A 26,129-nucleotide genomic window follows, 5' to 3' on the forward strand; every position below is an offset into this window, starting at 1 on the left:
CATTTTTGCATTTAGAATAGCTCTAAAACCGGGGGGCGCCAGTGCGTGGATATCTCAATAGCAAAATTAAACAATATTTCTATCGGGCGCCTACCATGGACTAGGCTGGGTGAAAATCAAAAGATTGCGTCAAAAGATTGAGCTTAACCATGGACCTCATAGTTGCAAAATGCAAGGGAACATGAATCAGCATATTATTTGCACAAACAATAACGGACAGTAGCTATTCAACTTTGCCCGTTAAAATGTGTATGAGCAGTCTCGCAACGCATTTCATGAAGGCCCTTTTGGACATGTCAGTTATTTGCACCACTGGGTAAAACGGCATTTTGTTTTAGACTACTGGTATTTAATTTGTGCATTGACAATAAAGCTGAATATCATTTGAACTAGATGACTAAACTTATGCATGTAGAAGAAGACACATTCACAAAAATCCATGACATGACCTCTCTTCTTGATAGCTGTTGAAAACTGCATGGAACTGACAGAGATTGTTTTGTTTAATAATAAATAAATAAATACATTATGCTGCTACCTTCTGCTTTTCCCAAATACAATGTAGCCTACAGGTGTACCTTTCATCAATCCAGTTGCAATGGATGGACTGTGATGAACTGCCCTACTTGTGATTGTTTAGAGATTTTAAAGGTTTTATAACAATGCTACATATTTTTTGGCCCAGAAACAAATCTATTCACCTTTGCAGCGCCAGTAGGCTAATTTGTGTGCGGAATGTGTGCAAACACACATTCCAAACAAGCATACACAAAAGTTTCAAGAGTGGGGGATGGAGTAGAAGATGAAGACAAATTCATTAATATGATTTATTTTCGCGGAATGGATGTGCAGGACTGAGCGGCGGTCATATTTTGTACCGCTATGCGGTACATCTAGTTATTTTCACTGTTCAAATAATTGCCATAACCCTCTACTGCATGACTTTTTGTTTTTGGGAGAAAAAAAATGTAAACCCTATTTTAGGGGAGCTTTGGGGTCCCTGATTATAGATCAACAATAAAATTTGACCCCCCCACCCCCCCTAATCAGATATTAGTATTTTGCTTTGAGGCAACACTGTGCGTTAAAGGTAAAGACATTTTTTCTTTTTTCTAGAATAAGTAATATTAGTCAAACAAGGAAACTACACAATGTTATTCATTTTTTTAACAATTTTAATCAATCCAGTGAACAAACAACACATTACAAACATATTGACTATTAGAGAACAACTGGCCAACATTAAAAATAGCCATAATAAATCTATTTATGAGGTGACATTTCATCTGGTCCCTCTTCGCCTGCTCGCACTTCAGTCATACACCCTTTCCTAAACAGAGGAATAAGGAAACATAATTTTAACCACTTACATTGATATAAACAGTTATATTTGCTTTTATACACACATACGTACAGTATATGAACATACAATTGACCCCTGAACTTTCAAGTATCTTACGCACCTGATTCAGAGATCTGACTTGTTTATTCTGTGTGGAACTTCAGGAAGCAGTTGCGATTGGTAGTAGATAGATAGATAGATAGATACTTTATTGATCCTCAAGGGGAAATTCAAGAAACAGTAAAGCATAGATGGACATTGCATTTCCGACACATAGCTTTTGGTGTACCATTACACCCTGGTACCCTGCATCGCCCCTTTTCTCCGGTCATTATGCATTTTCCTCTTCTTCCTCAGTCTCAGACTCGTATTGAGGCTGATTTTCTTCTGAACAAAAGAAAAGGAAGTACATATTAGAAACACACAATTCTGCACTCACCCATATGCATGCACAGACACCCACACACAAGCACGCGCACACACACGCGCACGCCCATGCGCACACACACGCGCACGCCCATGCGCACACTCACATACACGCGCGCACACACACACACACACACACACACAAACACACTTTTCCAAATGACCCCTTACTGACCCCTGAGCTAAAAAGTGTCCCTTAAACCTGACTCATTGACGAATTCCTCCTGGTCGTCCTCACTTTCACTCTCAAGCTCACTGTCATCACTGTCATTATTATTTAATAAATATTAATAAATTATGAAATATTAATATTTATATTGATCATATTAATATTTATATTGCATAATATAATACATTGGAATTTTAATTAAAAAACATTGATTATGGTCATTTAACCATACATAAACATCTCCAGACTTATACATACCAATGCATTATATGGCCGGAATAAATTTGGACTAACTGCACAAAGGCAACGCAGGAAAAAATACAGTTTTCACATATAAATAAACACAAAATAGGCATCCAATCGATCAAATAAGCTTCTGTGGATACTCATGCACATCCACATATTTTTTTTGGTTATGTTATTCAATTTAAATATGATAAAAGGTGAAAATATTCTTACCAATTTGTGCCTTGTGTCCCATGCGGCTTGACTTCCTGAAAGGACTGCTCCTCCCCCAAACAAAAGCTCACACCCACTTCAAATCATGATTTTATTGGACAGAGAGGTGTCCAGTGTTACTACATGAAAAAAATCTGACATATTCTTTTAAAGGGCCAGTGTGGGGATTAAAAATGTATTTTGTTGCCTCAAAGCCACGGTATGCAGTAGAGGGTAATCTATGATATGACCTAATATGCTGAGGAAATAAATTCAAAAGTGCTTCGGGAAGAAGTTTTTTTTTTTCAAAAAACAAGGCATTTCATTGCAGAGGACTTTATTTTCAACACTTTATTTTTTATCAACACCATCAGGCCGTTTTTTAAAAGTAAATGTTCCAATCAATGATCCAGGCAGCACGTTTTCTTCTCTCTCCTTCATTTTACAGTCTAATTTTTACTGACTAGAATGGCTCGGGGTCAAAGGTCATACGGAATCGATTAATCTGCACTAATTTTTTTAATCAGTTATTTTTTCTCAAATTAATTAATCGAAATTAATCAGTTATTTTGACAGCCCTAGTTACCAAATATTGTTGTGTGCATCCACTTTACAACATGGAGTCAATTTCAAATATGATTTCTTGGAGTAGGCCTAAAATTATACATACAAAAAAGAACACACCACTCATATAATGACTTGACAGAAGATGAATCGCCCAAGCTCCCACAAAAAGCACTATGAAGAGGATCCTGCTGATGTTTATGACAGTAAAAAGTTAATCTTAGATGAAGGTCATGTTAAAGAGAAAACCATAAAACGTTGCATTCTGGAGGTTACTCTTCGCCTCTGTCAGGACTAAGTTTGCTACTGTAAGTCCGCTTTGGGTCATATAACTCTATCCCCAAAGGAAATGATCAGACACTCTCCATCAGACACATAGATCAAAGGGCTCAAACCCGTTGACAGCCTGAGTGTATCAGACCACAGCATTCCTCATTAGACGGATGTTGCTGCTATAACACGTATTATCATCGATTGCTACTTGGAAGACGGCTGGATCCCAAGATGGGCCTTGCGGGGCTACATATAGTTGTTTTTTTCATCCTATGTCAGAACCCTCTTCTTACTAAAGGTATGTATTAGTAGGTAAGATGTGCCATGTTCTAGTAGAACTCCATGCTGTGAATGGACTATGGTTATGATTATTGTTATGGTTTTAGTTGCTTGGCTGATGCTTTAATCCAAAGTGATTTAATTAGAACAGTAGTAGTAGTAGCACTAAAAACAACTAATAAGTAACTAATGTGTAATGTTTCTATAGTATTTACAATTTACAATACATTGTCTTATCTGAACCATTCTGTCTTTGAAATCTGCTGTGCTTCCTTGCATTGCATTTTAAATTTCACAGGAACGCTGCATGTATGTACATAGGATTAGGAATGTGTACGTGGCTAAACTCTTAAGATTCTTAAAACCTTACAATCTCGCCATAATTTACTGGACATCATTTTTTATGGATATTGAAATTAATTACTTAGTTGACTGCTTAATTGTTACATCTTTTTTACTGTTTTCACATAGTCATCATGTGACTTTGGAAGGATGCAAGCATTTTTAGCAGGTTAAATGTGTGTCGATGAAGATTTGAAACAAATGATTTAGTACACTTTGCTTTTTGCAATGACAGGTATTAGTTTAGATACTTCATCACCTGAGTACATCTTGACCTTTAACCATAGATGGCACACTTAAACTGGCATGGTATCACTTTAATATGGTGCAATTTGTCAATCTTAACTAAACCACTTAACTAAAATTTACTACAATTGCCAAACTAATTCAATATTTTAGTCTCACATTCCACGTCATGTTAGGATAAACCTTTCATCCCCTCTTTTGTGCTTATAAAACCCTACCATACATACATGAGACTAGTCATGAGATCGATCATATATGTAAAAAGATAAAAGGCCTTTACTAGGCCAAATCACATGAGAAAGGGTTCAAATGGCTGCCAACGGAAGCCATACAGACCCCCATAAACACGGTTACTGATTCATCCTTGTTATTTCTACCTGCATAGTAGTCATCTGTAAAATATATCTAATAAACTTAACATGTTTGAGCCAGTTATAGGATTTCAAGCTGTAGCAAGAAAGTCACATCTGACGGACTTAGTACTCCTAACCCACGAGAGTTAGGAAAGATGAATTGTATTGGTGGTGAAGTGTAACAACTCATCAATAAAGTCTGAATGTGCTGTTTCATCCAAAAATGTTCTGTGAGTAAAAAAGCCTTATTTAGAGGACTATCAAATTGATGTCTGATGTCTTACCAACATGGTTTTTGAAATCTGACTTTCAAGTTTATTACAGCCGTGTACATTCAAACATGTGCTACTTTACAAGGTGTCAGTGATGTCTAACACCCTCTAAGGCTGCCCTTACCAAACAAGTAACCTGCACTCACAAAGTGAACCTTTCCTTTGCTAATCTGCTATTTTCCTGAGGCAAGAGTCTCCACAGCTCCGACTAACTAACTGCTGGTTCTGTCTGTTACTACAGGCCAGTGTGACAGCACACAGTTTCAGTGTACTAACGGCCAGTGCATAGACCAGGACTGGAGGTGCGATGGAACTAAGGACTGCACCGACGACTCGGATGAGCTCAACTGCCGTGAGTCGCAGGGCTTCACTCATCGCTGCCACATCCCTGATACTGCTTTCTGCTCATACACACACACATACACACACACACATGGTATATGGTACATGTACATGTGGTATATGGTAAATTAACTGAATTGATATAGCTTTTCTATTCATCAGAGCTCTCAAAGCGCTTTACAAGTCCATGGCTCACATTCACACATTCAGACACACACACATCGACGGTGGAGCCTGCCCTGTAAAAAGCCAGCCTACACGACAGGAGCAGTCCTGGGTTCAGTGTCTTACTCAAGGAAACTTTGACAGGGACAAGGGGAACCTGCAACCATCAAATTGCAGAAGGACTCCCTCAAATTGCAGAAGGACTCCCTCAAATTGGGGTTCTAAGTACACTTTCACAATTATATGTACATCAGCGACTCACATGTGGGTTGTGTGAAGTGCAGTGATAGTTTGCTCTTTAGGGAATGGGGTGGGTGGTTGAAGCTACTGGTTCTTTGAAGTGTCATTCATCTTTGCAGCACAAGTGAGCTGGTGTAAAATGAAGCCCTTATGGTGCACAGAATGCCCTTCAGACTTGTGGTTGCGCCAGTCTGCTGGACAAGAGGTTTGAGGGCCAGTCCTGCAGTGGCTAAGGGGCTAATGGACTAGCATGCAGTAGCCTGAAAAGTTGTGGGTTCAATTCCCGTTGTGCTTTTGAGCAAGGCACTTAAAACTCCCAATTGTTCTGGGGAGAATGTCCCTTGTAATATAATTTAATATGTAAAATATGAAAGAAAAAAAACGCTCACAGTGTTTTTGAAAAAGGCAACACTCACAGTGTGTGTGTGTGTGTGTGTGTGTGTGTGTGTGTGTGTGTGTGTGTCTGTGTGTGTGTGTGTGTGTGTGTGTGTGTGTGTGTGTGTGTGTGTGTGTGTGTGTGTGTCTGTGTGTGTGTGTGTGTGTGTGTGTGTGTGTGTGTGTGTGTGTGTGTGTGTGTGTGTGTCTGTGTGTGTGTGTGTGTGTGTGTGTGTGTGTGTGTGTGTGTTTTTGTTTGCAGCGGCAGCCTCGTGCGGCTCTCAGCAGTTCCAGTGTGTGACGGGGGGCGAATGCATTTCGCTGGCGTTTGTGTGTGATGGAGAGAACGACTGCACAGATGGCTCAGATGAACAGAGGGCCTGCAGTGAGTTGGATGGATTGAGCACACACACACACACACACACACACACACACACACACACACACAAGATATGATAAGATAAGGGAATCTACCACCAGCTGTTAAAATGCAAAAACATTATTGTGACTAAAAGGTGCAGTCAGTGACAGTGATTGCACACGATTTCAAACCCATAACATTTTTTATAAGGCAAAATGTGACTGTCCTGTATGTAAGCTATGTACGAGACAGTCAAGGAATCCACAGCCCTAATGAAGACTCTTATGAGTCGAAACGCGTAGGCGTATCCATTAGAATAAAGGATTTTTAACTTGATCAGTGAGCCTTGGTTTCTTTGACTATACCCCATGCATATAGTAGCTTACATACAGGACAGTCACTTAACTTCTGTTGTCTGCGCTCGAAGAGCACCTGATGTTATTAAATAGTTATTTGGCCCCACGCAGCACTCGCCCTCTCCTATCTTCCCAGAACATTTTTTTTTCACATTCAGCAATCATATCTTCATGATCCACTAGCTGCTCATTCTGTGAGCTCTGTAAAAAAAAGGGGAGGGAACCTGTCCCCTGTATGGGAATGCTGGAGGTAGGGGTGAGCTACCTCTCTGGTCCTTGGTTAAAATGTAATGTATGTTGTTGTTTTGGACAAAAGTGTCTGCTAATAATTTTAAATATAAACATAAACAAACCTGTCTTCCTGCGCAATTACTGACTGCACCTTTAATTGTGCATGATGCACTGCAGTAAAGAGTAAAGAAGTAGAACGTACAAGTGTTTTGCACTTTAACAGTTGGATTTTTTTTTGCTGTTTAGTCAGGAAGTCCAGACAGTGATGTGGGTTCATTTCCGCTCTCTCTCTCCCACAGATGGCCAGACATGTGGTCCACACCAGTTCAGGTGTCAGGAGGGCCAGTGCATCCCACAGCAGTACCGGTGTGATCACGTGAAAGACTGCGTGGACAACTCGGACGAGACCAGCTGCAGTGAGCTGCTATTTCAACCTTTTCATTTGGTCTATATAGATGAAGGCTACATGAAAACATTTGATTAATTTAATAAACAGTTCCATGAGGGACATGAGGGACATCCAGTTTTCCCATGTTACATATGTTTCATATTACATTATATTTTCATGTAGCTTGGGTGACACACACACACACACACACACACACACACACACACACACACACACACACACACACACTAACAGACCCAGACACACATGCGTAGACAGGGTTCAAGTTAGTTAGATATATTATTATGATAAAAGATTGGAAAATCATTTGGAAATTTTACTACCAACAGGCAAGGTTGGTCATGTCAGTCTGAGTTGTAAAGTGATTTGGTCTGTCTGAGACAAATGTTCCAATCTTGTTCTTATTAAAGTAACTGCATGTAATTTTTCCTTGCTTTATGCGATGCCTGTTGTGCACATTTGCATCATTAAGCCATAAAGTTCACTTGTATCATTGTCAAATGCAAGTTATGCATTTTTTTAACAAGACTTTTTTAATGAGTTTGTTTGACTTTGAACTCACCAAAGCGTCTGTCATACATCTTAGGCTTATGCCACCAACATAGATGCCAGTCACATAGAGTAACCAGCATTTTTACATTCAACAAGGCTTTACCTTTATGCCATGTTACCTTGGCCACCATGAGAACCGTTACCCAGAGGTAAATATAAATGTTTTAACGAAAGCAACAACATTCTCTGTAAAGCACTCTTTTGTTGCACACAGACTACCCGAGCTGTCCAGAGAAAACGTGTGCCAATGGTGCCTGTTACAACAACACACAACACTGCAACGGACTATTGGACTGCAGAGATGGATCGGACGAGTACAACTGCAGTAGGTTATCAGTTCAGATGTCAGGGTGAAAATAGGAAAGATACTGTTGAATTGGCTGATTTTACCATTCGTACCATGTCCTCCTCAGCAACGGAGCACTGTCCACTCCATCAGTACCAGTGTGCCAATGGCTACTGCATCCCCATGTCATTCGTGTGTGACCACTGGGACGACTGTGGTGACCATAGCGACGAAGAAGGTTGCTGTGAGTAGGCCCTAGATCATTTCTCACCGTCACTTGATCTATAAAGGGAATAGGCAAACTTTATAGACAGAGAGGACATCAAGCTAACAGCAACATTTAGGGATCTTTAGACATACACTGAACATTCATTTCGACAGCAATAAAGGAAGTTGCAGTAATTGGTGGATAATTTGTCACCGTCATTGATCTATAAATGAATAGACAAACTTTATAGACTGAGGAAGTGGGTTTAGACATGCAATGAAAGTAAAATGGCTATTTACAGCAACATGGGTCTTTAGACATAGCCTACAATGAACGTCAAAAGATCATGCTACATTTCAACCGAGATGAAGATGGTTTTGGTGGGTAGGCCTATATATTTTCTCTTGATCTATAAAGTGAATATACAAGCTTTAAAGACAGTGGGAGGGGGGGTTAGACATGCATTGAACATAAATAAAATTTTATATATTCATGTCAACACAGCGTATCAGAGCTGCAGCGGGTCACAGTTCACATGTACCAGTGGCCGATGCATCCCGCAGGACTGGGTTTGCGACGCCTTCAATGACTGCGGAGACTACAGCGATGAAAAGGGATGTGGTGAGTAGTTCTTTCACATCGCAATTTCACACTAATGTCGTGGACACCATAAGGTGCATTGACCCGTGCTGTTTGTTTAGAAGTTCAGACTTCAGTGTGTTGACAGCGTAGCCCAATTTATTTCATGCCAACCTCAGCAGACAATGAGCTGGACGCTTGAACTTTGCCCTTGTTAACTTTTTTTACAGGAGCTTTTTAGAAATTCAGTGTCACGAAAACTCGTGAAAACGAACTTGTGTTTTTCGTGTGGGCGTCTTTGAATGGTGTGTGTGAAATCTGACTCCTAGACGGTCATGTGAGAGACTGTTACCCCGGTGAGTGGCCGTGCCCGGACTCGCCTACCTGCGTGGCCATCAGCAAAGTGTGCGACGGCCGTCCTGACTGCCCCGGTGGCACAGACGAAGCCAACAGCACAGCCCAGCTGACCTGTGGTGAGTTCCTCCTAATACCCCCCCCCCCTCCCCCCCTCACAGCTCACATGTCCTGGGTGGTGCAACTAAAAAACCAGTAGGCACGGCCGAAGTGCCCTTGAGCAAGGCACCTAACCCCTCACTGCTCCCCGAGCGCCGCTGTTGTTGCAGGCAGCTCACTGCGCCGGGATTAGTGTGTGCTTCACCTCACTGTGTGTTCACTGTGTGCTGAGTGTGTTTCACTAATTCACGGATTGGGATAAATGCAGAGACCAAATTTTCCTCACGGGAGTATATAATACTTATACTTACTTATCTCCAAAAATCTAATCTACGTAGCATGCTATGTCCAAAGCTGGGCAGTGGGTTCACTATATCTTTTAGGACAAATATCTTCAACTAAAGCTCCAGAGTGGCATCCGTATACTTTCTATATTGTAAATGCTATATTTAACTGCACTACACAGTGTATGTCAACATACCCAGGGTTCATGTGCAGTGCTGGGCCCCCTGAGTCGTTTAGGATTCTCCACCCTTGTTCTGTTCCTGTTCCCCACCAACTCACCCTCTGCGCTGTAGGTGTATTTACCACATTGGCCATTGGCCAATCAACAACCTTTACATTTATTCATTTAGCAGATGCTTTTATCCAAAGCGACTTAGCCATGACAATTATATTACAAGGGGCATTGTCCCTGGAGATCCTTAGGTCGGAATGGATGACCCCCTCCCCCCCCCCCCCCGGTCAACTTTAACACAAGGTGCTGAGCACAGGGAACACTGAGAAGCTCATTGCAGTTGTTTACAGAAATGTAATTGAGTGCAATTCCATTGTGACCTTCACAGTAACTCTGAGTCACATTTTATGATACAGTAGCATACATTTTATTGTTTTCTGTCACGTTTTGCTGCCAATAAACCTGGTCGCAGTGGTTGGGATTTTTGCCAGTGTTGTTTCAGTGCAGTTTTCGGTTACACTTGAAGGTATCTACATAAGAGTGACATGACACTGTAAACATTACAAACAAGTCATAAACGTTTACAGTATGCTTTAACGCTTCTGTCACTCGCTTCTGTCAAGTGTCATTCGGTTGTTCGGTTGCTGTCATGATTGGGTTAGGGTTAGTGTTCGTGTCAGAGTTATGACAGTGTCATGTCACTCTTATGTAGATACCTTCAAGTAAAGTGTTACCCATACAGGATGTGACTCTAGTCTATAATAATCTGCCCACCAAGAAGTTTCTCATCCCCAACTACTATTACTGATTATCTGAGTGTGTGACAGAAACCATAATCCATGACCTCATTTATTTGATGAATTGTCATCAAATAAATGAGCTCCTTTCCTAAAAGATTAAACGATAAAAGATAAATACAAATTTTCTCAGTAGCATTAATAACATTGAAGCAGAGTTAAAAGTGTTATTGTGTATTACCTATCCAAGAAAGCAAATTCATTTAGCACTGTATGTTCTCTGCTATTTTATTCCCACATAAATGAACTATTGTGGCTGTGTGGGTAGTTTCTCTCTGATGAACTTTTCTCTTTCTCAGGTCTTCAGCAGTGCTCTGCTCTCAGTTGCGAGTACCGTTGCCATGCCACCCCACAGGGAGGAGCCTGCTACTGCCCCGATGGCTACATCGTGGCCAATGACAGTCGTACGTGTGTGGGTGAGTGCAGGAGAGAGAATGTATTCTATATTCTGTTATTCAGTTTGACTATCAAGTTAGTTAATTGACGAAAGCATAGCCTATTCAATGTCAAGCATGGGTATTTTAGATGGTTGAGGAATGTTATGCCAGTCCTCAAGGTCAAGGTTACTAGGTTATCTCCTAAGGGAGAAATGTGTTTCAGATAAAAGGTCAAGGCTGCCACAGCCATAATACAACAGACATCACAGGACATACTACTTAGAGTAAATCAAAAATACATTATGAATGGGGACACATTCACAACCATCCGTCATGACAAAATCCTACCCATAATCCATCCTGCATAATTCCACATAGCTCCTTCCTTTAATGTCTATTGAGATAAATGAAATTGACACTAGTGTTAATGTGGTCTCGACTGATGTTCTGCCAGTTGGTTAGATTAGCCAGGTTATGTCAAATCTTTCTCAAATCTGACATTTTAGACACAGCACATCACAACTTTGTAATGATAAAGCCGTTTGTCGTCTTGCTCCAGATTATAATGACTGCAATATCTGGGGAATCTGTGACCACTTCTGCGAGGACCGTCCAGGGTCGCACCGTTGTAGCTGTGCTGACGGGTACCTCCTGGAACAAGGTCACATGTGCAAGGCCAATGTGTCAGGTATACACCACGCCCACAAATAAGTGAGCCACTACAGCTTAATTTACAATAGATAATGACTGGAAAGGCTTTATATATCATCTTTAGCTCTAAGTGGAGTTATAAGTTAACTGTTTATTAGTTACCGGAGTAGTTAAATGTTGATTACTAAGCACCAGTCACTTTAGTTCTGTGACCTTTTTTCATGTATTTTTAATCAATGGCTTCCTCCTCAGTGTCAGGAATTCCATAATAAATTTCCCTTTTCTGTGTAGAGGGACTTCCTCAGCTACTCTTCACCGACGGCCGTGATGTCAGGATGGCAGATATTCATGGGCGGTTCATCAGAACTCTGGTCCAGTCACCGGGCAAAGGTTATGCTGTGGGCGTGGCCTACCACTGGCACAGTCATCGGGCCTTTTGGTCTGACACAAATGTTCAGAAGGTTGGCATCATTATTACAAATGTATTATTTTATGGTTATTATTAACACTTTAGGGAAAGAGCAGCCTCCATTTCTTCCCATAATGTCATACACATTTATACACTTGTACACACAGGCCACTATAGTTTAGTGTTGAAACAGTGTAAAAGGCCTACATTTAGTTACCCATTCAGTGTGTGCTTTACTGAGCTTGACATAGAATGTGACACCCACACACACACCCACACACGCACACGCACACGCACACACACACATTTTCATAAACGTTATGCCTCTTCCCTATCCTCAGGTCTTCTCAATAAATTTCGACGGGAGTGATCAGCAGGAGGTTCTGACCGAGGCCGTGCACAGTGTCCAGAACATCGCCGTGGACTGGATCAACTTCAAGCTGTACGTGCTGGAGGCACGAGTGGAGCGCATCGACGTGTGCAACTTCGACGGCAGCGACCGCGTCACCCTGGTGGCTGAAAACCTGGAGAACCCACATGGCCTGGCCCTGGACCCCACGGTTGGGTGAGCGCAGTGTCTTGAGTGTGTAGGACGAAGGGCCTGACGAAGATTCTGTGCGAATGAAACGTTGCCTGTTATTTTTAGAGATAAATAAAGTTTATTTTTGGAGCCTCTACATCAGTGTTTCTCAAAGTGTGGTCCGGGGACAACTGGTGGTCCGCAAGCTACTGTATCCTAAGTGGTCTGTGAGCAGACATGATAAAATATAATATAGATGAGTTGTTTGCAATATTGAACCATCTTGTATGTAAATCCAAACAGTTCTGCAACACTGCCTAAGCTATGTTAGTTTAAATCACATTAATCCTCTGACAAGCAAGGTGCAAAGACAATAAGCAAGGTGGTTCAGTGAGTAGGCCTACTATGTAATATAGTGGGTCTTTTTTTTTAGCTAGGTGGTCCGTGAGGTTTTTTTTATTGGCTTAGTGGTCCTTGGTCTGACAAAGTTGTGCAGACCTTCTCTCTCTCCCTCTTACACATACAACACAACATTACTAATGTGAGCTTTCCTCTGTCCCCTGTCCAGGTACATGTTCTTCACAGACATCATGGGCTATGGTGACAACGACATGAAACTGGAGCGTGCCTTCATGGACGGCAGCAATCGCTTTGAGCTGGTGAAGACGAGGGTTGGCAATCCAACTGGTGTTACCCTGGACCTGGTCACCAAAAGGGTGTACTGGACAGACGAGCACTTCAACATGGTACAGACTGTTACCTACAGTGGGCTGGACAGGTAGGTAGAGACAAAATGAAGGATGATATAAGTGAATTTCTTAAGATATACTGTATACACTACTAGTCAAAAGTTTGGAGACACTTAGAAATTTTCATTCCGCTCCATTATCCTTTTGCCATTATGTAAGCACATGATGTAATCCGAAAACTGCTGCCCTGAGTAAAAAAACAATGCAAATGATCTCAGTTGGTATTCTGTCTATAATGGAGTGGAATGGAGTGTCTCCAAACTTTTGACTGGTAGTGTATATAAGATATGGCCCTGGATGTAATGTTTTAGTTGTTTGGATGTAGGATGTAGTTACTGATTGATTTTTTTTTACTACTGTACAAATTAGCTACAACAAGCCTCAGAACATGCCCTTGGCTGATACATTATGATACACTTTATCAATTGTATGAAGAAGAGCATGTAGTCCTTTACTATTGGTCACTCAATATTTGTCATAAATTATAGTCTTAATAATGTTATAATCATTAGTAATAATAATATCACCAATCTCCCTGAAGGAAAATTGTGTTGAATGGAGGCTATCAGGTCCCTCATCCATTTGGCCTGTCTGTCTTTGAGAACCACGCCTTCTTCACCGACTGGACTAAGATGGGTGTCATCCGCACCAACCGCTTCAACGGCAGTGACCCCACGCTCCTGTTCCGGACGGCAGACAAACCTGGGCACATTGTGGTCTCTCACTCTGCCCTGCAACCTGTGGGTAAGGAACTGATAAAAAAAAATATATACCGAATAAACCTGAATAATCTTAATGCCACTATTTTATTTTAGTTATGGGGGATGGGATTTTTGAATATTTTTTGATAGTTGTGATAGGACTGTATAGATTGACAGGACATGAGTGGGAAAGAGGGACTTGAGTTGAGTAAGGAAATTAATCAAATGGGTTGGAATCAAACCCAAATGAGGATGCTGCTGCTTGTGTCTCAATATCTCAAGTTATCTCATTATCTTACTGTGCAAAAGCTGTGTCAAAATATGTCTCTTCATTCACGGCATTGCGAATGGTTATGGATTCCACACATTTTGTTGTTCATAGGCTCGATTGGCAAAAATGCTAACCAAAATCTGCAATATTGATACTGTAACATAATATTTTCAATTAAAAACGAAGCATAAAAGTAAATGATAAACACACAGTGCGTTATGGATCCTCACCCACCTCCTGCTGTTCACTACAGTGCAGAACCCATGTGGCCGGCACAATGGCGGCTGCCAGCACATCTGTGTGCTGAGCCACCGCACCGACAACGATGGACTGGGCTACCGATGCAAGTGTCGCCTGGGTTACGACCTCCAGCCTGACCTCCGCACCTGTTTCAGTGAGAGACAGAGCCTATTTCACTCATGTTTAGTCTGTATAGTGAAGAGAGAGGCATTGTACAACATGTCATAAACAAAATTGTTGGTACTTTATTTGAATGACTCTATAACTCACTGTAAAGGGATTTACACAAGAGTCAGGTGAGGATAATGATACCTAACTTGAAGAGATGTTTACAAAGAACTTCTGGTCAATAACAAACCTTTTGGAGAGGTCTCCTTCTCCTTTAAGTCCTGTCAGCTTCTTTCTGTTCTCTTTGAACCTCACCTGGGCCTCTATTTTAAATGATGGGCAAAGTCTAAAGTCTAAAGTCTAAATAAACTAATCTAATAACCTGGTAAAATCACTTTGCCTGCAATTTAAATGAGGGCCCCTAGTCTATTTCTGTCTGCTTCAGTTTACTGTATTTTTGCAGAGGTGCGTGACTTCCTGTTGGTGGCGACATCGTATGCGGTGCGGGGGATCCCCCTGAACATATCCATGCAGGAGGACGTCACACTTCCCCTGACCGGTCTGGGGGTCACCTTCAGCGCCTCGGGCGTGGAGTACGATGCCAGCGAGGAGGCCGTGTTCTACAACGACCGCAGCAGGGCCATCATCTACAAGGGTGCCGTCAATGGAACACGTACGTTTGTCCAAATAAGTGCAGTACAGTTAACTGTTGATTAAATGATGGTAGCAGTAGATTGGGATTGACATTAAATTTGTTAGATTGACGTCAAATATGTGTATTGTGTATAATGTGCATACTTGAGGCCTAAGTAGGTTTCTTCTAATTTTAATCTATCTATCTATCGTCATTTCTCAACACAGACCAGCAGATTCTGACAGGGTTCCGCGTGGGAACAGTAGAGTCCATGGCCTACGACTGGACCTCCAAGGTTCTGTTCTGGACGTCCAGCACCTACCGGTCCGTCTCGGCCTACAAGGTGACGGATGGATCCAGACGGGAAATCGTGGAGCAACTGAAGAACCCCCGCGGCATTGCGATTCACCCCAGCGCAGGGTAATAGAGAGAAAAATAAACAACAACAGAAATATACTGCTCAAAAAAATTAAACACTTCAATCATACACTGGATCGGTACTCTGACACTGTTTGGTTCTGAACACAAGTAAAACTTTTGAGGCGAGTGTTTTATTTTGCAAGAACTGTCATTTATTCTGTGAATGTAGTTTGAGAATGGAGAAAATGGTGGAATGTTTCAAAAAATGTGTTTTAACAATTGTGAAAAACTGTAAGTGTTCCCCTAATTTTTTTGAGCAGTGTATATTTTCAAATATTACTTAGGTATGACACAGTGGTGTACGCTGCTTTTTGTGTCTGTGTGTCTGTTCCCCATGTAGATTGCTGTTCTGGTCAGACTGGTACCGTCCTGCGGTGATCACCCGAGCCTACACAGACGGCAGCAATGCCATCCCACTCATCAACACCACCCTGGGCTGGCCCAATGGGCTCGCCATCGACTACATGTACGGGCTTTTAATCCTTTTTAAGTTATATTTATGGACTTTTTTTAGTCTTTATTTGACAGTACAGTGAGGAGATGACAGGAAATGAGTGCCAGAGAGAGATGGGGAGTGAGTGGGTTAGGGAAATGACCTCAGGCCGGACTCGAACCTGTGCCCCTGTGGACATGGATGGATCGATTCTATGGATTCTATTATAATGGTGGTGATGGTCATTGTTATGATGATGATGATGATGATGATAATGATGAAGACACAGTGATTTAACGTCACATTACAATGAACTGACCAAAGGTCTCAGCTATCTCATTATCCCTTCAGCACAGTGATTGAGTTGAGTTCCAGTGTGAGGTGAGTGGGAGTGTCTGAATCCACTATGTACCCACTATGAACCCATTCTGAACCCACTCTGAACCCACTATGAATCCACTATGAACCCACTCTAGACCCACTATGAACCCATTCTGAACCCATTCTGAACCCACTATGAATCCACTATGGACCCACTATGAACCCATTCTAAACCCACTATGAACCCACTATGAACCCACTCTAGACCCACTCTAGACCCACTATGAACCCATTCTGAACCCACTATGAACTCACTCTGAACCCACTATGAACCCACTATGAACCCTCTCTGAACCCACTCTGAACCGAACCCTCTCTGAACCCACTCTGGCTGTGACTGCTGTGTTTCAGGATGGACAGACTCTACTGGGTGGACGCTCTGCTGGACCGCATCGAGTTTGTGGGCATGGACGGCTCAGACCGCCAGGCCTTCTCCAACATCGGCCAGATCACACAGCCCTTCTCCCTCACCATACACTCAGGTGAGAGGCACTTTTTTAAGTATATGAAAAGTCAAGGATTCAAAGATTAAAAAAACCCCACTCAGACCTGTATTCGTATTCATGATTTTGTTGAAGCTAAAAACATTGTAATCTTTATCTCTCGCACTCTTACAATGTTTCCCTCCCTCCCTCTTCCCTCTTGTGTGTGTGTGTGTGTGTGTGTGTGTGTGCACTTACATTAAGACTGAGGCCTAACTGTGTATGTATTTTTTCCCTATCTGTGTATGTATATTGTATCTTTGATAGCTATGATTTAAACACATCAGATGACTCCTGCTCATTCTCTCTGAAATACCTTCTCCCTCATTCCTATCTTTTCAGACCACCTGTTTGTGTCTGACTGGAGAACTAAATCTGTGTTCCGGATGCGGAAGAGAGATGGAGGAAACAGTGTTGTCCTCCGCAAGGGGATCATGGGAGTCATGAACGTGAAGGCCTACTCTGCCGACATCCAGAGCAGTGAGTGCAGGGATGGAGTGGGGTCGAACCATTAATTGATTCATCGATTGAGATTGATCGATCCAGTGATTCGTTGATTGAAATTGATTGATTCATTTATTCCTTGATTGAGGCTGATCAATCAATTTTTCCATTAATTTACATTGATTGATCAATATATTCATTGATTAAGATGGATTCAATCCTATTTTTTTTTATTAATTGAGATTGATTAGTCCATTTATACATTTACTTCCTTTACTTTATAACTGTATATGTTTTGCTTTTGAAAAGTGTATTCACACATTTACGTTGAGCTGATGTACTGTAAATGTTTATGTTTGTGTGTGTGTGTTCATATGTGTGTCCATGTGTGTGTGTGTGTCCATGTGTGTGTGTCCATGTGTGTGTGTGTGTGTGTGTGTATGTTCATCTGTGTGTCCATGTGTGTGTGTGTGTGTGTGTGTGTGTGTGTGTGTGTGTATGTGTCCATGTGTGTGTCCATGTGTGTGTTTGTGTGTGTGTGTGTGTGTGTGTGTTTGTGCGCGCCAGTGTTCAACAGTCGCTGTAACATGCTCCCCAACGGCCAGTGCAGCCACTTCTGCTTCCCCACACCGGCGTCCAGTCGCGTGTGCGGCTGCCCCTATGGCATGAAGCTGCAGGCCAACCAGCGCGACTGCGTCAAGGACGACTCCGTCGTTCCGCCCGACGTCAGCTGCGGCGATTACGCCTTCCCCTGCGATGGCGGCCGCTGCGTCTCCAACTCGTACCGCTGTGATGGCATCAGGGACTGCATGGACAACACGGATGAGACCAACTGCACCGATATTGGTGTGTGTTTACTTGTATGTGTGTGTGTGTGTTTGTATGTGTGTGTGTGTGTGTGTGTGTGTGTGTGTGTATACTAAGACTGAGGCCTAACTGTGTATGTATTTCTCCTACCTGTGTATGTATATTGTATCTTTGATAGCTATGATTTGAACACGTCAGATGCCTCCTGCTGTTTAAGATGTCATGCGCCACATCCATTATGAATATGTTCATTCTCTCTGAAATACTGACTATTTTGTCTATTGTATGAAGCCCAAAAACTAAATTCTCTCTCTCTCTCTTTATCTCTCTTTCTCCTCTCTCTCTCTCCCCCTTTCTCTCTTCCTCTCTCCTCCTCTCTCTCCCCCTTTCTCTCTTTTCCCTTGCTCCAGGCACGACCTGCTCTCCCAGGGCCTTCACCTGTGGAAACAAGCACTGCATCCCCAGTAGATGGCGCTGTGACGGCCAGGATGACTGTGGCGACGGCACTGACGAGGACAACTGCCCGACGCGCCTGCCCACCACCTGCAGTGCCGAGCAGTTTGCCTGCTCCAACGGCAAATGCGTCCCCAAGAGCTGGGTGTGCGACATGGCCAACGACTGCGGGGATGGCTCGGACGAGCGGGTGTGCAGTAAGTGGTGGAGATGGACAGGGTTGTGGTCGCCCCCCCCCCCGCAAAAAAAAAATCACTCGTGAACAATATTTGTCCGTTTTAGGTCCGTGCATCGGTCAACAAAATAACAAGCATAGCATAATAACATCCACATGCGATAATACAACGACAATGTCTACAATGACCTACTCATTTGGACAACTTGATACAGCCCTATACAGGCTAAAGTTACCTTTAGTTTTGTTCTATTTCGTTCCAGCGTAACGTGACGTCTGGCTTTAGTGCAGTCTAACGTTCTGACAAGCACACCAATTGCCTACCTTGTTCTTGCCCATCTGGAATAACTCCTAGCTTTGCTGCCTCCATCCTTTGTTTTCGTTGTTTAAACTTGTGATATCCATTGACGAGTATTGAGTTAGTGAATTAGCTCAACATTGTGTGCTGATAACCATATATAGATAGTCAAGTAAAAGAAAACAACAAGTAGCCTATTGCGTGTCTGCGTGCGTATTCTCTCTCCTGCTCAAACAAAATGCGTGCACGTTAATTTTGATAACGTGTTCACTAACTTTACGTAATAGAAAATGGTAAATAGCCTAATGGCATGCAGCTAAAGGGATACTGTGCATAGTTGGGAAAGTATGGAAGGCCAATTTGGTGTGAATACACACACACAAGGGAAATGTTCTGTTGTTGAGTAGCTTGATGGTACGCACAGTGCGTACGGACGTACACCTGCAGGCGCGCCTGGTTCTGTGTGTGTGTGTGAGACTGTGTGTGTGTGTGTGTGTGTGTGTGTGTGTGTGTGTGTGTGTGTGTGTGTGAGACTGTGTGTGTGTGTGTGTGTGTGTGTGTGTGTGTGTGTGTGTGTGTGTGTGTGTGTGTGTGTGTGTGCATGTGTGTGTGTGTGTGTGTGTGTGTCTTTAGAGTAGTGTGTGTGTGTGTGTGTAATCATGGATGTGGAGATTAGGTTTGAAATAAAGGGGTAGAGTGGGTGTCAGAGAGTTAGTGGGTCAGAGGGTGAATGAGTTCATGCCCCAGTCCTCTACATCTGTGGCTCCATACTTCCTGTCTGAACCTCCTCCACAGGGAGGAGTTTATCAGTCCTGACACTCTGTCTGGTTTAATGTCACATCTCTTTTCCCCATCACCTTCACCTCTCTCTCTTTCTGTCTCTTCCCTCCTTATCTCGTATCATTCTATCACTCTTGTACTCTGTTGTTTGTTACTCCATGTCTGTCTGTCCCATAACTCCTGTCTTGTTTCTCTTATCTTCCTGATTTCCACCTTACAACTCACATTACACTCTCTCCCCACCTCTCTCTCTCTCTCTCTCCCTCCCCCCAATTTGACTTCCCCGTCTCTTTGTTTTCCATCTCTCTCTTTTTTTCCCCTATCTTTTTCCCTCTCCCTCTCTCTCACTGCCTGTCGTTCTCTCTCTCCTCCCTCTATCTTGTCTCTCTCCACCATCCTTGTCGATTGATTACACTTGTTCCTACACCCCTCCCTAAAACCCTCCTCTCTCTCCCCCCCCCTCCCTCTCTCGCCCCCCCCCCCTCTAACCCCCCCACCCCCTCAGATGGCACAATCTCCACCTGTAGTCCAGGCTTCTTCCTGTGTCCAGACCACCGCTGCATCTCCAGCGCCTACGTGTGTGATGGGGACCAGGACTGCATGGATGGCTCTGACGAGAAGGACTGTGGTGAGTTAGCTCTTTTTTTTCTATCTTTACCGAAAGGTCAAAGAAGGTCAGAGATAAAGCTTATAGGTCATAAGGGTCAAAGATTAACTGGCATGAAAATCATGTGTGTGTGCGTGTGTGTGTGTGTGTGTGTGTGTGTGTGTGTGTGTGTATGAGAGAGAGAGAGAGAGAGAGAGAGAGACAGACAGAGAGAGAGAGAGAGAGCATAGTGCTTACCATTATGTGTGTGACAATATGCCTTTTCAAGTAATGCTTTTCACCCTTGTATTTGGAACATGTAAAGCGTTGTGAACACACTTTCACAGTTTCAAAGAAACAATCTGAATAAGCTGAAACTACCTCTTTCATCTGTAGTAACTTGCTTGGTGTATTACTTTGTTTCGTTTAATTCTAGTTTGATCTATTTTCTAAGATGTGTTTTTACCATGCTACCATTTGCAAGGGACATTAGTCTAAGGTGAGAAGAGATGCCTTTTATCAGACTTGTAGTGGATGTTCCGGAATAGTGTGGATGTAGCTTACTCTGAACATTAGCAGTACATGAGGAGGATGCTACAGGAAGTGGAAGCTAATTGGGTGGCATGTGGCAGGAAGTGGAAGCTAATTGGGTGGCATGGGGCAGGAAGTGGAAGCTAATTGGGTGGCATGTGGCATGTGTGTTGTGCGCCCGCTCCTGCAGAGTTCGCCTGCTCCTCATATGAGTTTGCCTGTGCCAGCGGGGACCAGTGCATCAGCAATAGTTACCGCTGCGATGGAGTGTATGACTGCAGAGACCACTCAGATGAGCGGGGCTGCCGTGAGTAGGACACACACACACACCATCACCACCACTACCACTGACTGAAATATTAGAGAGAAAATATATGTCCGTATAAATTGCCAATAATATGCTGTTTATTTTCACCAAAAAGTTCAGTTTGGTTAATTAATAGATTTTTTGTTTGATATATAAAAAATAATATCTTTACTATTCTTAGTACTGTGCTATAGATATTCTATGTTAAGACATTCTATGTTAACTTTTTACTCTAATTAAGTCAGGATGCATGCCAACTTAACATTTGTGGAAGGAGTAAATATATTTCCCTGTGTTTATTTCCCTGTTGTATGTTTCCCTGCAATGCTCACGGCAGCCACTAGAGGGCCTGGTTTGTGTCACGACAATGAGTTCCAGTGCCAGGTGGATGGCTTCTGCATCCCGGGCGCCTGGGAGTGCGACGGGCATGCTGACTGCGAGGACGGCTCAGACGAGCACCACGGCTGCCCACCCCGCACCTGCCGACCCGGCTTCTTCCAGTGCGCCAATGGCAACTGCATATCATCGAACTGGGTGTGCGATGGCGATAACGACTGTCGAGACATGAGCGACGAGCAGGCCTGCCCCACGCCGCCCTTCAGCTGCCCCGCCGGCCAGTGGCTGTGCCCGACCGACCAGGTGTGCATCGCGGAGGGCAAAGTGTGCGACGGCCAGCGGGACTGCCCGAACGGAGCCGACGAGTCGCCCCTCTGCAGTGAGTGTATCTATGGTGCTTTGAAGTCCTTTTTGGGTTTTTGGGTCTGGCACCTGAAAAGGAAGGTCAAGCAGGGACAGTTAGAGCTTCATGATTTTTGGGAGATGTGTGCTATCCTTGTGGTATCCTTTTCAAGCTTGATCTTGATCTCAACATGAATATGTCCATTTCTCCTGTCCTTTTCTCTTTTACACATTTTTCTCCTCTCATCCTCTCATTTTTCCTTCACCCTCACCCCCCCCCCCCCCACCCTCCTCCTCAGACGGTCATGACTGTGCGGTGGCTAACGGGGGCTGCAGCGACGGCTGCATCCAGGGCCCGTTCGGCGCCCAGTGCACGTGCCCGTCGGGCTACCAGCTCCTCAACGACTCCAAGACGTGCGAGGACATCGACGAGTGCCAGGTGCTCGGCTTCTGCAGCCAGCAGTGCTTCAACGAGCGCGGCTCCTTCCGCTGCTACTGCCAGGACGGCTACCTGCTGGAGCCCGACATGCGCACCTGCAAAGTCAAGAGTGAGCGGCCATCTTGGCGCCTTTTGGAGCCAATTTACGTCCATGGACTCTTTTTCACGGCAGCCTTTTTTGACATGAAATATATGGCAAGCCCAGGTTTTACTAGTTAATTAAGGTATATTAATTAACACATTAATTAAGGTTCTGATTCTGGTACGCTTAAATTGAACAGAGACTTCTATTTCATGTCAAAATGGCTGCTGTGAAAAAGGTCTATTCAGTTGCATTTTTTTTGTCAATACCATGACCAAGCAAATGTGCCTGGTATGGTAACCACAGACTTCTATAAGGCGGGGATCACATTAGCCAGCGGCAAGCGGCAGGTTTCCTATTGTTCTCTATGATTCGACAGCGGAACGGTGGCAACGCTGGCGTAACGCTAGTGTTGAGCAAGCTGAGCGTTGAACTTGGTTTAACTTTCAAAGCGCATCGCGAGCGTATTCAATTGTCAGTTAAGGCGAACCGTTTGTGTTACCATAGGAACTTATTATGGTCTGAGCGTTGCGTTACGCTTGCCGCTGCCGCTTACCTCTGGCTAACATGATCCCCGCCTAACACGATATACTACAATACCGGTATAGAGCTGTAATCCTTATCACCCCTGACCCTTCTTGTGCTTGATCTAGACCCCATAGAGGCTGTGCTGTTGGTCACCAAGCGTAGTCAGATCATCGCTGACCGCATCAACTTCCGCCCGCCTGTCATCCAGCCCATCGTCAGTGGCTCCAGCATCGTCACCGTGGATTTTGACCGGGTCTCCAAGAGGATCTTTTGGGCAGACGTCTCTCAGAAGATGATCTGGAGCGCCTTCCAGAATGGCACGGACAAGAGGAAGGTGGGTGGTGGACAGTGTAGTGTTTGGGAAAAAAAGTGACCCTTTACCTGGATGGTCTTCTATATGTCTCCTATATGTCTCCTACGTGTGTTCAGATCATATACTGTTTTAAAATTTTAAATAGATAGCCTACCACATGGCCTTTGAGGCATACCGGTAATACACTTCTTTTTGGACCTGTGCTTTCCTGCAGGTTTTTAGCAGTGGACTGATGGTTCCGGAGACCTTGGCTGTGGATTGGGTCGGCCGGAACCTCTACTGGGTTGACTCAGTGATGCAGACCATTGAGGTTTCCACCATCGATGGACACTTCCGGAAGATTCTGTTAAGCAAAAACATTACCAGTCCACGCGGGCTTGCACTTGATCCTCGCAACCAGTAGGATTATTACTGTTTTGCCTTATTTATTTGATACAAATTTGACTGATATTTTTACAGCCCACAACAGTCAGTAGAACCTCTTTGCTCAAGTCATTTAACTGCTTCATGCAAGAACCTTTGTCATAGACTTCAAGTCTTTGAATCGCTAGATATGCATTCAGTATCAGTGTAAGATATTGAAGCTTATTTCTGTCAATTTTTTCTGTTAATCTGTTTATCCATTGATTTGTTTATTTATGCCTTTCCTAGCACCAATGTGATGTTCTGGTCAGACTGGGGTCAAAACCCACGGATCGAACGGGCCGACATGGATGGCTTTGGGAGGAAAGCCATCGTTACAACGAAGGTATACTGGCCCAATGGACTGGCCCTAGACTACCCAACTCGCCGCCTCTACTTCGCTGACGCCTATCTGAAGTACATCGACTACTGCGACTACGATGGCAACAATCGTCATCAGGTGTTCGCCAGTGACATGGTACGTCCTGCACACCTGTGTAATACTGAGTGGTATTTGTGTCGGATGTTGTGTCGGATGTTGTGTCAGATGTCTACAGTTTTCCATCCAAGAGAGCAGTAGAATTACATCTTAACTTGTGAAGCATCCATTGGAAATTGTGGCCCTTACAACCACAGCTTAATATTGCTGAATGGTCAGTTTGGCTGTAGCAGGAAACTGCACTAAAACTACCACTAAAAGCTCTTACGATGAGGTGCTGAAAAACGTAACATTTGTTATGCTCTTCACTCTCTCTGTCCTGTCCTTCTCACTTCTTTTTCTCTCTCTTTCCCCGTTTCCCTCCATCCTCACCCCTCTTCTTTCATTCTCTTCCATGCACTTTCTTTCCGTTCTTCCGTTATCTCTCTCTCTCTCTCCCTCTCTCTCCCACAGAACCTTAACCATCCGCACGGCTTGACCGTGTTTGAGGACTACGTCTACTGGAGCGAGCGCTACACCAGCCGTGTCATGAAGACCAACAAGTTCCACGGCGGGAACGTCACCACCCTCATGACCAGCGTCTACCAGCCCATGGGCATCGCTATGGACCACCACATCAAGCAGCCCAACGGTAAAGGCCTTCGCATATTGAGTCTCAGGCCAGTACATGAGATTTGTGCTGGCCCCTTGTATATATTTACTGGCCTTTAAGTCCCTCTTTAAGTTATATTTGTATATATCCCTACATACACAGCACATTGTCTTCAGGATCTTCTCCAACACACCTCCTCTACATACTTTCAGCATACTGCCCCCACCTACCCACACACACACTACACACACACACACACAGTCACTGCTCCGCTCCCCTCCCGCCCACACACACATCTTCACTGTCATCACTCACATACATCATTCTTGCAGTACACTGCCCCCCCCCCTCTCCCCTACATACACAGCACATTATTTCATCAGGAAGCTTCTCCAACACACATCCCCACTTACAGCACACTGCCCCCCCCCCCCCCCCAATACACAGCACATTGTCTCATGAGGAAGCTTCTCCAACACACATATTGCACACTGCCCTCTCCCCACATACACAGCACACTATCCCATCTCCCTTGTCATCCCCCCAACACACACCACCTTTTTACCCCCCCCCCCCATAAATGCACAAATAGGCTGACACCAGACTTAATTTCACTGCATTTCTTACTTCCAGTAACTATATGCATGTGACAATAAACTTCCTTGTATCCTTGTATTCTTGTATCCTTATATTTACTGGCCTTTAAGTCCCTCTTTAAGATATATTTGTATATATTCACTGGCCTTTAAGTCCCTTTAAGTATTAGTATAGTATTAGTATATATACTCTCTTTTGATCCTGTGAGGGAAATTTGGTCTCTGCATTTATCCAAATCCGTGAATTAGTGAAACACATTCAGCACACAGTGAACACACAGGTGAGGTGGAGCACACACTAATCCTAATCCTAATCCTAAAGATATATTTGTATATGTTTACTGGCCTTTAAGTCTCTCTTTAAGTTATATTTTAGTGGCCCAGAAAACTCACTTTTACACAAGTTAAAAGTGTTCCCTTTTTTTATGTTAGTAGCCTCACATGCTTAGCTTCAACTAAGTAGCATCACAGGTGAGCTGTGCTGACTCTTGATGGTGACTGGCAGAAAACCAGTGATTGGCAACCAACTGGCACAAGATGCTCTTTTACTTGCCCCAGGCCAGCGGGCCATTGCTTTTGTTGAACCATGATAGTGTCTCATGTTCGCTCCAGCCAAGCAAATGTATTGCTCCAGGCACACAGAAGTGTGGGCTGTAATTTATTGGTTTGACTGGAATATCATCTTTTGCCAGAATAGTGGGTTGGGAGTCAGTGATGCTGGTTGAAGCACCTTTACTGTGAATATTAATACCCAAATAAATACATGACACTCCCTCATGCAAAGACAA

General features: G+C 43.5%; 1 protein-coding gene and 1 long non-coding RNA gene across 2 annotated transcripts in view; one reads left to right on the plus strand and one right to left on the minus strand.

Annotated features, from left to right (window-relative positions):
• Positions 1–1,154: 1,154 nt before the first annotated feature.
• On the minus strand, positions 1,155–2,479 carry LOC143138459 (uncharacterized). Its single transcript, XR_012990225.1, has 3 exons — positions 2,397–2,479; positions 1,464–1,729; positions 1,155–1,330 (listed from the first exon to the last, which is right to left on the minus strand). It is a non-coding gene; the product is annotated as an uncharacterized LOC143138459 (long non-coding RNA).
• A 2,176-nt stretch (positions 2,480–4,655) lies between these two features.
• lrp2b (low density lipoprotein receptor-related protein 2b) overlaps positions 4,656–26,129 on the plus strand; it is a 65,173-nt gene continuing 43,699 nt past the window's right edge. Inside the window, exons 1-30 of the mRNA XM_076298731.1 lie at positions 4,656–4,662; positions 4,946–5,056; positions 6,089–6,211; positions 7,074–7,190; positions 7,950–8,060; positions 8,149–8,265; positions 8,734–8,850; positions 9,138–9,281; positions 10,815–10,931; positions 11,452–11,580; positions 11,835–12,004; positions 12,294–12,517; positions 13,041–13,250; positions 13,763–13,965; positions 14,447–14,587; positions 15,005–15,214; positions 15,403–15,595; positions 15,936–16,061; positions 16,761–16,891; positions 17,234–17,371; positions 17,903–18,181; positions 18,553–18,792; positions 20,354–20,476; positions 21,156–21,272; positions 21,610–21,987; positions 22,250–22,498; positions 23,125–23,333; positions 23,527–23,711; positions 23,964–24,192; positions 24,607–24,784. Coding sequence (XP_076154846.1) covers positions 4,656–4,662; positions 4,946–5,056; positions 6,089–6,211; positions 7,074–7,190; positions 7,950–8,060; positions 8,149–8,265; positions 8,734–8,850; positions 9,138–9,281; positions 10,815–10,931; positions 11,452–11,580; positions 11,835–12,004; positions 12,294–12,517; positions 13,041–13,250; positions 13,763–13,965; positions 14,447–14,587; positions 15,005–15,214; positions 15,403–15,595; positions 15,936–16,061; positions 16,761–16,891; positions 17,234–17,371; positions 17,903–18,181; positions 18,553–18,792; positions 20,354–20,476; positions 21,156–21,272; positions 21,610–21,987; positions 22,250–22,498; positions 23,125–23,333; positions 23,527–23,711; positions 23,964–24,192; positions 24,607–24,784 — 5,026 coding nt within the window. The remainder of the gene's footprint in view (positions 4,663–4,945; positions 5,057–6,088; positions 6,212–7,073; positions 7,191–7,949; positions 8,061–8,148; positions 8,266–8,733; positions 8,851–9,137; positions 9,282–10,814; positions 10,932–11,451; positions 11,581–11,834; positions 12,005–12,293; positions 12,518–13,040; positions 13,251–13,762; positions 13,966–14,446; positions 14,588–15,004; positions 15,215–15,402; positions 15,596–15,935; positions 16,062–16,760; positions 16,892–17,233; positions 17,372–17,902; positions 18,182–18,552; positions 18,793–20,353; positions 20,477–21,155; positions 21,273–21,609; positions 21,988–22,249; positions 22,499–23,124; positions 23,334–23,526; positions 23,712–23,963; positions 24,193–24,606; positions 24,785–26,129) is intronic.

The sequence above is a fragment of the Alosa pseudoharengus genome, unplaced genomic scaffold, assembly GCF_046254945.1.
Source record: "Alosa pseudoharengus isolate Yale_2024_CS ecotype anadromous, Long Island Sound unplaced genomic scaffold, YU_APseudo_1.1 YU_APseudo_1.1_scf_21, whole genome shotgun sequence".
Classification (NCBI taxonomy): Eukaryota; Metazoa; Chordata; class Actinopteri; order Clupeiformes; family Clupeidae; genus Alosa; species Alosa pseudoharengus.